The following is a 14,021-nucleotide window of genomic DNA, read 5'->3' as shown; positions in this document are numbered from 1 at the left end:
AAACATGCCCTAATACCAAACATTTTTTTTCTTTACTCGTTTATCGCATCTCGACTTCAAGTTGACCCATACTTTTGGGGTCTTGCCCATTCTCCTTCTTGGAGAAAGCCAAACTCGAGATCCCCGATGTGACGGCTGCTATTCCAGCTGAGGCAGCATTGTGAGCCCCTTTCATACCAGTGCTACTGGTGACAACATCCTGAGCTGTCTCAATGCCAGTCAGCACCGGTGATCGTTCCCTATCAATGTTCTCACGTTGCGCAGGAGGAGACCCAGTCGAACGAATACCGTCCATTTCAGCATCCGTTCGACCAAATGCTTCACTCCACCATCTGACTTCATTGAGCCGTGGGAATATGAGACGTTCTTTCCCACGCTTATGGTCATCAATATGGGAATCGTATTTCGCGTTAAGAAATTGTTCTCTCCGGGCGAGGAAATAATCCCATACACTCCGAGTGCGCTCCTTTGCTTTCGACTCCACACGCTCTTTTTCACTGTTATAGAGAAATGTGCCGTACTGGCACGAGTAAAGATGATACAGCAACCGGCGTAAAAACCGCTCGTTAAATTCGAACCGTGTCGGGTATTGGTACAGCAGTTGATAGGTTGCATCGAGGAATTGATGAAACACTGGACTAGTCTCTTTCACTTTCGTCATCTCCTTTTCGGGGGTAACCGATCTAGGAGCGGAACTGAGTTTCTTGGGACCAGGAGTGTCTGAATCGTAGCTTTGCATTTCTCCATCGGACTCGGGAAGAGAGTCACGACTTGTGTTATCTCGGTTGAAGAATCCTTTGGCACTAAGGAATGCATTCTCGATGGCTTTGCCCGCACCGCCGGCCTCCCCGAAGCCACGACTGGAATCACCCCCGATCCTTTCATTTTCTATCTGGAACCACTTTTCACTGTTCAAGTGTCCAGAGCGGTGCCGAAACATGTGCCCAAAGGAAAGCCAATCCTTCTCCACCAGCACCATGAAGCCCTCCATCGTACGATAATAGGGGTCAAGACATATCTGACTTAAAGCACTAAGCTGACCGGTCCGATCCCACCCATCCGAGCAATGTATCAATACGTGCGAGTGTTGAAGGCCAACTTGGCGGGCAATCAAGCCCGCGCCGTCTAAAATCCCAGTAATATGCTTTAACCACCCACTGCGCGCAAGCTGGTCTCTATTTGGTCCTAGCGGGGTGACATCTGAGTCCTTCAAAGTATCAATCACCTTATTCAAAGAGTCCCTCATAACGTGGATGTTGTCAATTCCGAGATATGCTTTGGTCGCAAACTTATAATTGTCCATGTTTTCCGAGCCGAGACCAACAGCCTGCATCGCAAATGCATTCACCGTCGGCCGTGCATCAACGATCAAGTTGTGCTGTTGAGCACCGTATACCTGGTGCTTGCCATCCGAGTCCCCGTGGAATGACGTTAACAGCTCATCCTCCAAGTCTTCCGCCCTAGTCAAATCAGTCACGGTCTCATCATTCGCATCGCCTTGCATTGAACCAGAAGATTCTCGATCTAAGTGCGCTGGGCAGAAATTTGCCAGCGGTCTCTTGGAACGAGAGGTGGAGAAAATCGCAGCTAATAACTTTTCGTCTTGAATGCTTCGATTTCCACGCACACCCACCAGGGGTTGTGAGCTTCTTGTGATCGAGCAGTTATTAACGGGATGAAGATACGTTAACACGGGAACTCTTGCCCTAGACCGGTATCGCCCCGCATAGTTAAGCGTATTATCAGAGATGGAGGACGGAACCGGTAAGAGCGCAGGATACGTCGGGGAGAACTAAGGAAATCCGTCCATGTTAACCACATTCTCGAACCCACTACCAGAGTAGGTTATTACCGTATAATCCGTATTGATCCGAGAGATACGCCAGCCATGGTTATCCCGGTCTACCCCCTGTCTTGCCCACTCTTTCAGTGGGTCGTATAGCTCCCAACCGTTGAGCTCCCGCTCGGGAGGTGGTGGCTGGTAAGTGAAAGCGTAAAGTTTCTCGATCCGCCCCAGCTTGCATGTCCACTGCTTTATACTCTCATAAACATCACGGCCTTTCGTCTCGCTGGCGAAATAGAAGCAAACGAATGCAAAGTCACGACAACGCAGACGAATTGACGACGGTTGACGCGAAGCAGCCGGAGCGGGGCGGAAGGTACAGAAAGAGATGATAGGATAAGTGATCCAGAGCTCTCTCGGTCTAGCGGGCGTAGCAGAAGGTTGCGCACTGTCCGGCAGCGACGGTATATGGGAGAAGATGATATGATGAGGGGTGAGGTGGAGGGTGCCAACAACCTGTTCACCACGACGCGCCAAGGTCACATCTTCAACCTGCAATCACGGATGAGGAGAATGTCAGGAGATCTTGAAACTTGAAGCATAATCGGCAGTCGGCAAACCTTAGCGACCCGTGTTCTCTCCATGTCTTTGTTGTTTGCTATATCCGCATAAGCTTCATGACTGGGCGTCGAGGGGAACAAATTGGCACTGGTGCTATACAGGAGGGGGGTCCTGTAGTTGAGAAGTCGCTTTTGGCCCGGAGAGAGTTAAATGAAGTCAGAAAAGAAGGTGGAAACCAAGGAAAGGTAGGGTTTTGGCACGAACTTGCGTGGACCCTTGGGAAAGTGACAATTCAATTTGGGCCAACGGGACGGATTTGGGACTCGAAAATGCGGAGCCCCTCGCCTAGTGACCTTTTACGTCAAGGCCTAACCTTAATCAATATAAATTAGCCCCCGTCATCCCTTGTGTTAAATTTAGACCACTCTCTATAGATCCATCCTTTACACGGTCTACTGACACACCGTATTGCTTTCTTCTTTTTATTTTTCTTTGTTTTGTTATCGGGGAATTGCCGAGATGGACAAATATTTTGTATTTGTTTGCGACGAATCTCCTCCTTTCGGTGTATCATAACTAAAGATTACGAAAGAGCAGCTCAAAACTTATACCTCCAAGGGATGGACATTCGAAATGCCCTTGCTTCGCATCACTTCAAAACATGTACGCACTGTCAAGTGACCTAAAACGAGATAGTTACAGCCACGATACAGAGGCACCTTGTCCAGATCCAGTGAGATCCCAAAACACCTCGAATAGCGCTGCGCTCCACTCGCAGCCAGTACCCCCACTCGGCAACTCAGCAGCACTCGACATTGCCTCATCTACGGGTTGAGTTACAGATGTCGCAGTCGCCGCGCTGATGAGTGTCCCCATGGGGAAGGGTTGATCAACAGTAGGATTGGACTCTGTTGTCTGAAACCCTGCCACCTGCGATGGATGTACGTAAGCAGCAGCTTCCGCGTTAGATGGCTGATCGATCCCGGTATCTGTTGTTCGATGGGCTCTGGCGGACGGGTCTTTGTGTAGTCTGGCCGCAGGTCCAAGATCATATTGTTCAGGTGTTGTGTGATGACCCGGTTGCGTCGCCCGTGGCAATTGAGGGATTTTCTGCTTCGTAGCTCGTGCGCTCAAAGCTTGGAACCGAAGCTCTTCAATAAGTCTCCAGCGGCGATCCCGATAGATACCTGATTCACATTTCCAGTGGTGGTAGATCTCGTCGACAATTTTCCACGTCGCATCAGACAGCTCCTCCGGAGGTGCTGTACAGATATGGAGAAGGAGATAAGCCAGTGAATCCCATTCGACATAGGTCTGAAACAGCCAGAGCCATCTTTTGCCCTTCTCATAATTTCGCAGTGTTTGAGCGTGCTGCAGGACTTCTTCACAAGTCCTCCGGTAAATCGTCTGCATAAGCATGCCCGGAGCCTGATCCTTCCGTAGCTTGCATACTGCCAATTTCAATTTTACCAAAATCAGACGAGTGGAAGTAGCGGTGATAAAGTCAAGTGGAACTTCTTTGTCGCAATATGATAAGTATTGTTTCTCTACACGCTCCTTGAATTGCTCTATTGCTTCACACTTCTTTGCCTCACTCAAGATTGGGTATGAGTTAGTGCGGCAAAACCTGTCTGAGAATGTCACTCTTCGCACAAAATGGCTCACTTCAAACCGGACCAGCGTAAAGGTCATCTCGGTCTTTCCAGGTTGAACTTGAGGCAGCTCGCTCATGTCCGGTTGCAGGCTAGTGTCGTTGATATTCAAAGGCAATTCGGCATTGAAGGCTGCTTCGAGTATGGTTGGTTCAGAGCCATGATCCTCCGCCGTTCGGACGTCCAAAATGCAGATCTGCCACCAGAGACGGCGACGCATTTCTATCTCGAAAGGAGACAGACCTAGATCAGCTCCGTCACAATGGAGACCAATCTTCATGGCAGTTCCAATGGCAACGCCTATAAGCGTGCATACGTCGGGCCCATTCTCGTCCTTTCTGCCGCAGATCTAGAAAGAAAATTATTAGGTCCCGTTTTGTTCCAAACATAGGTGTATAACTACCAGATAAAGAGTAAATGCCTGCAGGACTGTCAAATCCAGAGACCTGAGGAAGTTCGCGCGCGAAAGAGCCTGCTCGACGCCCGTTCGATACCTTACCCAGTCAGCGAAGGCGTTTTCCCATGAGAAACATACATACCGCGTCACTAGTTCAGCTTTATCCTCATCAAACTCCCCACGACATTCAACCGCCGACATGGTCACTACGGTTGAGTAATAAATTGCAAAGATCAAGCATTCTGTGGGAGCCTCGAGGTTAGATCGGCCTCGAATGACACTCATAACCTGCCTTTGCACGGTCGGGACATGGAAAATTTTTAGCACGGGATCTACCACATCCAGGTAGGTCTGCCAGATGAACGCGATTACAGGTGGAGAAGGATGAAGGTTTTCCAACGCTGGCGAAGGGTCCGGCCTCAAAGGGAAAGACTGCCAGAGTTGTCCATCATTGCGTGAAGCAGCATGGGAAACACCAGAGCAGCCGGAGCTACACCTATCCTGTTCAATTTCCTACTACTGTCTTAGTAACTGGCTTACTCATTATGGTCTTTCTACTGTTCACTTTGAATAGTGAAAGACAAGCTTACAGGTCTCAACTGATTTTGTTCCTGACCGGACAGTGGAGGATTCGTATGCAAGAGTTGTTTGATCTGGGCTAGACTTCTTTCTAGGGACTGAAACTTGCATTCAATGCTTTCCACCCTGCCCACAAGGTTACTGTCCACGGAATGATCGGCATCTTGTCCTGTTTTGGGCTGGGGGTATGTGCAGTGAATATGCGTCCGGACGCAGTATGCACAGGGCAAGGATCGGTCGCACTTGATCTTGCGCCGGCGGCACTCAAGACAAGACCGTCCCGACGTAATCACCCGGCGGGGCATGGATTGCTGCTGCTTGTTGAAGCTGAGTGGGTTGAGTAAGGGAAGTACTACAGTACTACTAACGGAGCAAGCGGACCTGACTATGAATCCACGATGGCGGAGGTCTAGAAGGGAGCTGCTCCGATTGGCTACGGCGGAGGAACGGAGGACAAGTCCGCATGTAAGCGTCACATCCATTTGTCATCGCAAGAACTGACATTGTTACTGATCCTATACTGACCATCCTCTATAGAAAAGTAAATACCTCACCGGAGTGTTCATCCTCGTGCATATAAAGATGCCTCCTCGTCACGTCTTCAGCTGTTCCACTACACAAAGCAGAGACATCGCCGCAAACTGCCGGTGATACCTCTCAATCTGAAGTTATCTACTTGCTCTAAAGCTTAGTTCTTCATTCATATTCTGTGATGAACGGATACAAGAACATTGTTCTTATTGGTGTATGTACAATCCCTTCTTTCGCATTTCACCACCAAACTCACACCTCTAATTAGGCTAGCGGCGATATCGGCAAGATCATCCTTGATGGCCTTGTTGCATCTTCCAGCTTTCACATTACCGTCTTGTCTCGCAAGGAAAGTAACGCTAGCTTCCCGGCCGGTATCACTGTTTGCAAGAGCGATTTCTCAGATGCCGACCTTGAGGCTGTCTTCAATGGCCAAGACGCCGTCATCTCGGCCGTAGGTGCCACGGCATTTGGCGAACAGAAGAAGATTGTCGATGCTGCAATTCGGTCTGGTGTTCAACGATTTATTCCCTCTGAGTTCTCCTCCAACAGCCAGAACGAGGCTGTCCTGAAACTGGCACCCTTCTTTGGCCAGAAGAAGGAGCTCATCGAGTACTTGAAAACGAAGCAACCCGATGGCCTTTCGTGGACTGCCATCGCCACTTCAGGATTGCTCGATTGGGTAAGTGACTCGTTTTCTCTACTTTCCCTACTGAGTGATATGACTCATTCGGTTTAACAGGGTCTTGGAAATGGCTTCCTTGGATTTGACGTCGCAAACCGTACTGCAACCATCTGGGACGGCGGTAACCAGAGCTTCACCCTTACCAATGAGAAGCAGCTTGGCGAAGCAGTGGTTTCAGTGCTACAACAACCCCAGGAGACCAGTAACAAGTACCTCTACATTGCCTCTGTCGAAACCACCCAGAACGAGATTGTGGCTGCATTGGAAGAAGTAACGGCTGCTAAATGGTCCATGAAAGCAACCGCCACTGAGGAGCAGGTTGGTGAAGGATTTAAGAAACTCGGTGCTGGCGACTTCAGTGGTGCATTCCATCTGGTCCGCGCCACTTGTTTTGGTAATACCCCAGGCCTGCAGGCTAATTATGCCAAGGATCTGACCTTGGCCAACGATGTGCTGGGGTTGAAGTTGGAATCGGTTCGGGATACTGTCAAGCGTGTTGTTGCACAGTAGTTGGGGCTCTCAGTTGATCACTTTCATTGTACTCCGTATGTCTACAATATTCAATTTCAAGGACGTAAGATCCATAAATTGAATCAAGAACCTTAATTATGCGCATTGTGCTGTTAGTAAGCTAAAAGTGTTCATAATTCAGAGATGACATCACTGGTACATCCACCCTTTCCAAATCCGTCCCATTCTGTACTCCCAGCTTGGAACATCAACCAATCTTGCGATACTGAGTCCAGAAGCTACGTGTTGCCTGTGATGGACTACCTCTTCCAATAGTTATACCAGCTAGTTCCAAACGTCCTTGGCGGCCATTGATCACCCGTGTTCCATCTTAGAATTTTCCCAACACAGTATCAGTGTTGCTTCCCATGCATTTAGATTTAGTTACTATTTGGTTCCGCGTCAACATTCTCAAATTCCTGAAACTGAAATACCCAGCAACGGCTTGTCCTAGTAGCTAAGCATCTGCGAAGCCGCTGCGTGACCATGACTGACCCAAACTATACACCACCAACCGTGGAGGATATATTTCGCTACCGATATCAGCATGGGACCAACCTAGGCTCTATGTTCGTCCATGGACCCTGGCTAAGTGATGGCGCATCCAGTAGTGACTCCGGAGGTTCTAGAGAGCTCGAAGAGGTGAAAAGGTCAGTGCGCATAGGGAGATCCCCTACTCTGCTGGCTTCGTTACTGATACACTTTCACGCACACAGATCGCTCAAGGCTTGCGGACTCAAAGAAACCCGCTCAAAATGGGAAGCACACTGGCGGACTGCTCTGACCGACTTCGATATCATATGGCTTAAAGATGTGGCGCGATGCAACTCAATACGTATCCCGATAGGCTTTTTTACCCTTGGGCCAGTGTTCTGCACGGGTACGGATTTCGAAGGCGAGCCATCTGAGGTGTACGTCAATTGCTGGAATATCCTGAAACGTCTCATCGAGAAATGCTATCACCATGGTATCGGGGTCCTCATTGATTTTCAGACCATTCCAGGTAGTATGGACCGGAACAGTCACAGTGAGATCGGGATTGCTGACTTCTGCGCGAGTGAGCGCAATTGGACCATGGCCACGGACTGCGTCGCTTTTATCGTCCAAGAAGTTACGTATCATGCGATGTTTGGGGTGATCGGAGTTCAAATATCTAGTGAAACAGACTGGAAAACCTGCGATCTTCGGAAATGGTATGATGAAGTTCTTGAAATCACAAGCTGTATTAACCCACCCCTGCCCATCTACATCAGTGATGGTGGGAATTTCGCCGATGCGTTGGACTATGCTATGATGAAGAACCGACTGGAGAGCCCGGTAGCTAGGAGCCCGATTATCGTGGATACCCACAAGTACTACACGACGGGATCATATCAGCACATGGACCCCAGGGATATCATCTCACGGATCCATAATGAGCTATCCGAACTTTCAACTCGTCAAGGCAAAGTGGGCTCTCAGAGAACTGCGGTAGATGCCTATATTGGACAATACAGCTGCGCATTGGATGCACAAACCTGGGACCGTGTGGATGCGTCCGAGAGGCCGACATTAACCAAAGCCTTTGGTCAAGAACAGAGCAAACAGTGGGAGTCCAAGGCATGTGGGTCCGCTTTCGTGGGCTTCAAAATACACCGGATAACTGGTGATGAGTGGGACTTTGAGCGACAAGTCAGTGCTGATGCTATACCGTCTCCTTCATGGCTTGCAATTCCCCGAGCACAAGTTATCATTAAAATTGCACAGGCCGAATCCCAACGATTGCGGTCCCGTGAGACTGCTTTATCACAACACTCCGACTCATCAGATACCTGTGAGTACCAACAGTATGCCCTTGGTTGGGATTTCGGATTCAAGGATGCATTGAACTTTTTTGGTGCATTGTCACAAGACGTTATAACCGGTGGTTGGAATGGAGGAGAAAAGATCGGGGCAATGGAGCTATGGATTCGAAAACGATTTGCTGATACCGGAAAGTTGAATGAGGACTTTGCTGAGGAATGGGAGAATGGCTTCAGGAAGGGCGTCAGCGACTTTTACGACTTGGTTAGTATCAACACTTACAGTGTTCATTGAGATACAGTAATGTGATATTAGGGTGATGGATTGTTCTGTGCCGCCACTGATGTCCTGACCAACTGCATACTTTTAATGTTTCTCAGGCGGACTTACCAGGAAAAATAATTCATGGGTAGCCGCACTTTATACCCTAATCCTCACGACTTGGACCATAATATGTCCGATTAATGTGAGCATGCTCTCATTTATCTGGGATTGGACAGTCCTACGGGAATGTACACAAATTCCTGCGAGACCACAATAACCAGATGTCACACTATGCTACATGATATTTAACCCAACACTTGAGGTATAAATGTATTTACATTCTTCAAAAATTATTAAAACAAGGGCAACGAGGGCCCATCTGAAAAAGAAAATCTAAGTAATGTACATATATATTTAGCATTCACCTCATCCATCTCACATCACACGTCCGGATCTATCCAACTCAAACGCCAAAGAGCAAGCCGCCTTATAGAAAGAACCAAACTCTTGCTGAACAGGCTCCTGTGAGTCCCCATTCTCCGAAGGAGACTGTTCCTCCGAGCCATCCACATCCATATCCAAGAAGATATCCGTCGTACGATGAGGACTAAAAGGTCCACTTTCATAGAAAGAGTAATTAAGCCTATGACCCTCATAGTTATACTGATGGAGACGGGTGCCCCGAAAATCGTTGACGGGCAGATACATGTACTCCGCCGTAGTGAAGCCATCGGGATCGCGTTCTTCGCCCGTCTCAACCAAGAGATGGTTGGGGATGGAGAGCTGCGAAAAGGCCGGGAGAGGAGTTTCGCCCTCGTAGATCACGGCTTTGGAGAAGAAATCCTGCAGGGAGTCCTGGAGGGGTTGCAGGGGGGCGTCCTCGCCGAAGCTGTCCAGTACGTCGTGGGTTAATTTCCGGGTGAAGCGAAGATCGAGGCCGCTTTCGGGGAGGAGGTAGTCGACGCTGCTTTGGGAGAGGATCGCTTTGGCGTTTTGTACGTTGTATTCAAAACCTCCTGGGGCTATGGCGACTTCGAGCTCAAGTTGGGGGAAGATGTGGGCGTGGATTGCGGATGGGACTAGGCGGAGACGGTGCGGCTGGATTTCTTCGTCCTCTGGGTAATCTGCGGTGAGCTGGTGCAGAAATGGAATTACTCGGGGGATGTCAGTTGTGAAAGTTCGTGGAGGTGCCATTTTGCCTAGTTGGGCGGCGGTGATGGCTTTCCCTTCGAACGGTTTGTGCTCAAAGAGACACCGGCCGACGGCTGCTGTTATGCTCTCGTGGGCTTCTGCGTTTCCGAGTTTAGTGCGAGCTCTTGCTCGCAGAAGTTTAAGGAGTTCGTCTGATAGGCGCATTTCGTGTTTACTGAAGAATGGTGCGTCTGACATGCTCGACGGGGCTGTTTGCGCCGACGGTACGGCCCAGCGGAACCATGACTTCTGTCGATCGAACCATGATACATTGAGTTCGGGATTGATGTCGTAGGTGTCGACAGGTTCCGAGGCTGGCATATAAGTGCCGAATGGTATCGGAGGCTGAGTGGCATCGTGAATTGCCAAATTCAATGTCCTTCGAGCACTGTCCGCTTTCGGTTTGTTTTCGGCAAGGTAAAACAGCTTAGTTGGTGTAGTGGTGGTCAGGTCGAATGAGACACCGTAAGTCTTGCTAATCCATGACAAGAAATCGGCGGTGAAAACACGATTCTTGCCTTTCGGAGTAGCGCCAGGAGGGTACAGTTCAAGATCCTCCTCTCGTATCCTGGTCGTGGCGTCGTATATGATGTCACGGATGAATTCACAAGAATGCTGCTTCCCGGTGATGCGAACAAGACCAAGCGAATGGGTGATATCAATCTTCGCATCGTGAAGACCAGCCAGCTCCTCGAAGGAAAAGTGCTCGGAGTGTAGAAATAACGATAGTGAATGGGCGGGAAGACGAACATCCAGCTGGCCGACCTCGCCAATGAGCCCAAGGTGCCAGCAGTCGCGAAGTATCCGCTCAGTGAGCACATACTTGCCTCTCAGATCTAGCGATTTTGCAACTCTTTTAGCGGCGCCCGCCTGGGGGGCCGACTCCGTTTCAAAAAATGCCGAAGTCCCCGGCCTCCATTCCGCAAGTTTTGCTCCTCCATGAAGCATTAAGCCCTCTTCTGGCACTGTGTCTTCCGCCTTAAACTGCTCAATGTAGTCCGACAGTTGCTGGTTTGTAAACGATGTCTGGAAACCTGATCGAAGATTCTCCCAATCGGTGGGACTCAATTTATCTCCCGGCCGATAATGTGCGCGGAAACTTTCGATTCGTTCTGTAATTAGATCGCTATCGAGGAGGTCGTCGTTCTCTATATCGTTCAGCATAAACGGCAGTGCAGTTTTCGTGTCTTGGTCGATGCGATATTGCGGATTTTTGAGCCAGGCAAAGCGGCGACGCTTCGGAGGCGGTACGACAACTACTTCACCAGGATTTCCCAAGGAAGATACATTAATCGGTACCTTGTCAAATTCTTTCTTTGGCGTCGTCTGAGGTTTGAATCTGCGTCTGTATCGGCGCGGTCGAGATTCCGTGCTCTCTGTGTTTTCTGTGCTTTCTATGTTTTCTGCGCTATCTGCGCTCTCTGTGCTATCATTTTCTGATTCGCCGTCCGTATGCTGGGACCGGACAAAAACGTCGCGTAGTCGAAGAGTCGATGGCGACGAACATTTTCTGCTTGAAGGGGGTATCGGGCAGCTCAGAAGCCCCGCGACACCTTTGGAAGATCGCGAAAGCATCTGGGACACAAAAAGAGAATAACACTTGGTGAGTAAATTTTCGCCGACGGAATGTTGAAGCTCAACTTTCAAGCTTGGAGAATTGATGCTAGAATTACACTAGTCTGAAAGAGGAATAGCCCACCTGGCACTGTATATGGGGCACCTCCTAATCGGTGATAGATTTCCGATCTCAATGTTCACGATCCGATAGTGTAAAGATAGTAGATAAAAAAAAAAAAAAAAAACAAGATATGGGTATTATTTACAAAATACATGATTAAACACAATACTCGAGAAATATTTCCGCCGTCACTCCTTAACACCAATCTCCCAGCTCCTTAGGTCCTCCCGAACATCAAACTCCGAGAGTTCGTGGTCATTGCTACGGTTCTTCCAAGCATTGCCCTTCGCAGTACCGTAAAGTTGATGTTCAATGCTGCTTCTCTTCCTACTGTGACCAACTCTCGAATTAAATTCGGGCAATTTACCGTCAATGCGGAACTGGTTGCTTGAGGAGCTTTTTGGTCGTCTTTCAAAATTGGGCGAAAGTCTATTCGCCGATGTATTTTTCGTAGCTGCACCGATAGATGGGAGATGTTCACCTCCCTTAGCCTCGGCCGATTGAAGACCATGAACTTCGTTGCTCCAGCTAATACTTCCTGAGAAAAGGTCCTCAACTAGCTTATCCGCAGGTACGTCGTCCGAGCGAGAGTTCCAAGAAGCAGCCAAAGTCCGGCGGTACATATCCTGCATGTCAGCAGCTTCCCTGCTTTGCATGTGAATAGATGGCAGTGGACCCAAATCGTCAGGATCGGTTTGTTCTGAAGAAATGACGCCTGTGATGCCACCGAAGGCCATGGCCGATTTCAAAGGGGGTCTACCGCACGTCAGTCACCAAACCAGGATGTGTGGCGGCGGGTATGAACACACGTCGTGAAATTCCTATCACCCTCCACTTGACGCATTGCTATCCCAACTTTAAGAGTGCTGTTTACTTTGCTGTCTTGCATCAAGTATCTCCTCACAATACCCTCATCATCGTCGCTCTTGTCCACATATTCAGCGAGGTTGAGTCTGATCCTTCCCAAAAAGTTCTTGGTATCGCCGCCTCCCCCCGATTCAAACTCCTGTATAATTTCAAATTGTAGTTCACAATCGTGCAAGCTCTGGTTCCGGTCGATAGTAAGTCGAACCTGCAAGGTCTTCTCGTAGTTCCAGTATGCCCGGTGGTCAATGATCACCGCCTTATCCGTGTGCCCGTGGTTTTCGGCGCCGCTTGACGAAGGTAAGCGCCATTTGACAAACGCTGTGCCATTCACGAGAGGAACATTGTTCAGATCGACTATCTTCAGCGGCCGTGGTATCAGTATCGATGTGAATTATGAAAACCGGGGGACTCGAATAGCTTACCCTTAAACCAAGCTCAAACCTGGGCTGAGAACACAGTCAATGATTTGAATAAACAGACTATGTCGCTTGACTCACCCTCCGATTCTTTGGAACTAAGAGATCCATACGTTAGCCTCAGGGTCCTATGAGGTCATGATGTCCCGGCTGATAGGGGTACGGATAATGCTCCGCTGGCAGGGCATCATCACATAGGGGGTGGACATACCAAAAGCCTGCATGGTTGGCAAGGCTCAGTCCAGCGAGCACTATATTAGCATCTATTCCTCAATTATGCCAATATCGTATAGGCTCCTCTCGGTCACAGATGACAGTTCGATGCTTCTGGTTTCCCCACACTCCGCGCCAAGGCGGGCGTTATTGAAATACGTTCTGCAGAAACTGACCGCCTTGAACGTCTTCCCGGCGCTGCGGAGGTAAAATCCACGGACGAGCGCATCTTGAGTACTTTGAACAGCCTCAACAAGTATCAGCAGATAGCACGCCCATCTTCAGTCCAATTGAAAGCGCAAAAATGAATCAGGAACCTCTATCACCACCCTCAGAGCCCACGCCTTCCCCAACTACCAACCCGGTCCCATTGAGCTCGCCTCAGCGCACGACACCAATACATCCTCTACTTCCCGAAGTCCGCGTCCCCGGGGAGCCCTTGCCGCCGCACAGATATCACCCGATCACTTGCACTCAGATCGATGCGGAATCTGAAGACATCCGCGCCCAGCTCGAGCAACTACGTCAAGAATATACATCGCCGGAAGCAGCTCTGAGAGCACAGGAGCAGGCTGCAAGAGAAGTAAAACAGAAGATGGAGGACGCCGAGAGGAAGCGCGAAGATGTCCAGAAAGCGATGGACAAGAAAATCAAGGAAAGAAACACAGAGATGAAAGTCTTGTCAAAATACCAAGAAGTGAAAGTATCAGATATTCCAGCTTGAAAAAGGGAACCAGGGGAAGTTGCTTTCAAGAAACCGCTATTAGAACATGCCCAACACCTTGGGGGTTCTATTTCTCCTCATATTGGGACGACTTCGGCCGCCACGATGCTTGCTTCAGGCTCGGTATGATTTACCGTTCATTGTTTTGCTAATGGTCTATCGTGGGTTACGGCTTCCGACCATCCACA

General features: G+C 49.2%; 7 protein-coding genes across 7 annotated transcripts; 3 read left to right on the top strand and 4 right to left on the bottom strand.

Annotated features, from left to right (window-relative positions):
- Positions 1–40: 40 nt before the first annotated feature.
- On the bottom strand, positions 41–2,427 carry AO090009000376 (phosphatidylinositol-3-phosphatase YMR1; the record flags this gene model as incomplete). The annotated part of the gene is made up of 3 exons (XM_023234985.1): positions 41–1,792; positions 1,820–2,335; positions 2,404–2,427. 3 exons carry the CDS (start codon positions 2,425–2,427, stop codon positions 41–43), a joined length of 2,292 nt encoding a protein of 763 aa, XP_023088633.1.
- A 613-nt stretch (positions 2,428–3,040) lies between these two features.
- On the bottom strand, positions 3,041–4,276 carry AO090009000375 (uncharacterized protein; the record flags this gene model as incomplete). Its single annotated transcript, XM_001816794.3, has 1 exon — positions 3,041–4,276. The coding sequence occupies one exon, from the start codon at positions 4,274–4,276 to the stop codon at positions 3,041–3,043; it is 1,236 nt and encodes a 411-aa protein (XP_001816846.3).
- A 1,408-nt stretch (positions 4,277–5,684) lies between these two features.
- AO090009000374 (aromatic alcohol reductase) lies at positions 5,685–6,698 on the top strand (the record flags this gene model as incomplete). The annotated part of the gene is made up of 3 exons (XM_001816793.1): positions 5,685–5,717; positions 5,772–6,185; positions 6,246–6,698. The coding sequence occupies 3 exons, from the start codon at positions 5,685–5,687 to the stop codon at positions 6,696–6,698; spliced, it is 900 nt and encodes a 299-aa protein (XP_001816845.1).
- A 486-nt stretch (positions 6,699–7,184) lies between these two features.
- Positions 7,185–8,893, top strand: AO090009000373 (uncharacterized protein; the record flags this gene model as incomplete). The annotated part of the gene is made up of 2 exons (XM_023234974.1): positions 7,185–8,744; positions 8,861–8,893. The coding sequence occupies 2 exons, from the start codon at positions 7,185–7,187 to the stop codon at positions 8,891–8,893; spliced, it is 1,593 nt and encodes a 530-aa protein (XP_023088632.1).
- Positions 8,894–9,179: 286 nt separating this feature from the next.
- Positions 9,180–11,510, bottom strand: AO090009000372 (putative respiratory complex assembly protein Rmp1; the record flags this gene model as incomplete). The annotated part of the gene is made up of 1 exon (XM_001816791.3): positions 9,180–11,510. The coding sequence occupies one exon, from the start codon at positions 11,508–11,510 to the stop codon at positions 9,180–9,182; it is 2,331 nt and encodes a 776-aa protein (XP_001816843.1).
- A 320-nt stretch (positions 11,511–11,830) lies between these two features.
- Positions 11,831–12,350, bottom strand: AO090009000371 (uncharacterized protein; the record flags this gene model as incomplete). The annotated part of the gene is made up of 2 exons (XM_023234962.1): positions 11,831–11,874; positions 11,981–12,350. 2 exons carry the CDS (start codon positions 12,348–12,350, stop codon positions 11,831–11,833), a joined length of 414 nt encoding a protein of 137 aa, XP_023088631.1.
- Positions 12,351–13,413: 1,063 nt separating this feature from the next.
- On the top strand, positions 13,414–13,833 carry AO090009000370 (uncharacterized protein; the record flags this gene model as incomplete). The annotated part of the gene is made up of 1 exon (XM_001816789.3): positions 13,414–13,833. The coding sequence occupies one exon, from the start codon at positions 13,414–13,416 to the stop codon at positions 13,831–13,833; it is 420 nt and encodes a 139-aa protein (XP_001816841.3).
- Between the last annotated feature and the right edge of the window lie 188 nt (positions 13,834–14,021).

Source organism: Aspergillus oryzae, chromosome 1, assembly GCF_000184455.2.
Source record: "Aspergillus oryzae RIB40 DNA, chromosome 1".
NCBI classification, from domain to species: Eukaryota; Fungi; Ascomycota; class Eurotiomycetes; order Eurotiales; family Aspergillaceae; genus Aspergillus; species Aspergillus oryzae.
The sequence above is the reverse complement of the archived record's forward strand: the minus strand, read 5'-3'. Positions and strand labels throughout refer to the sequence as shown.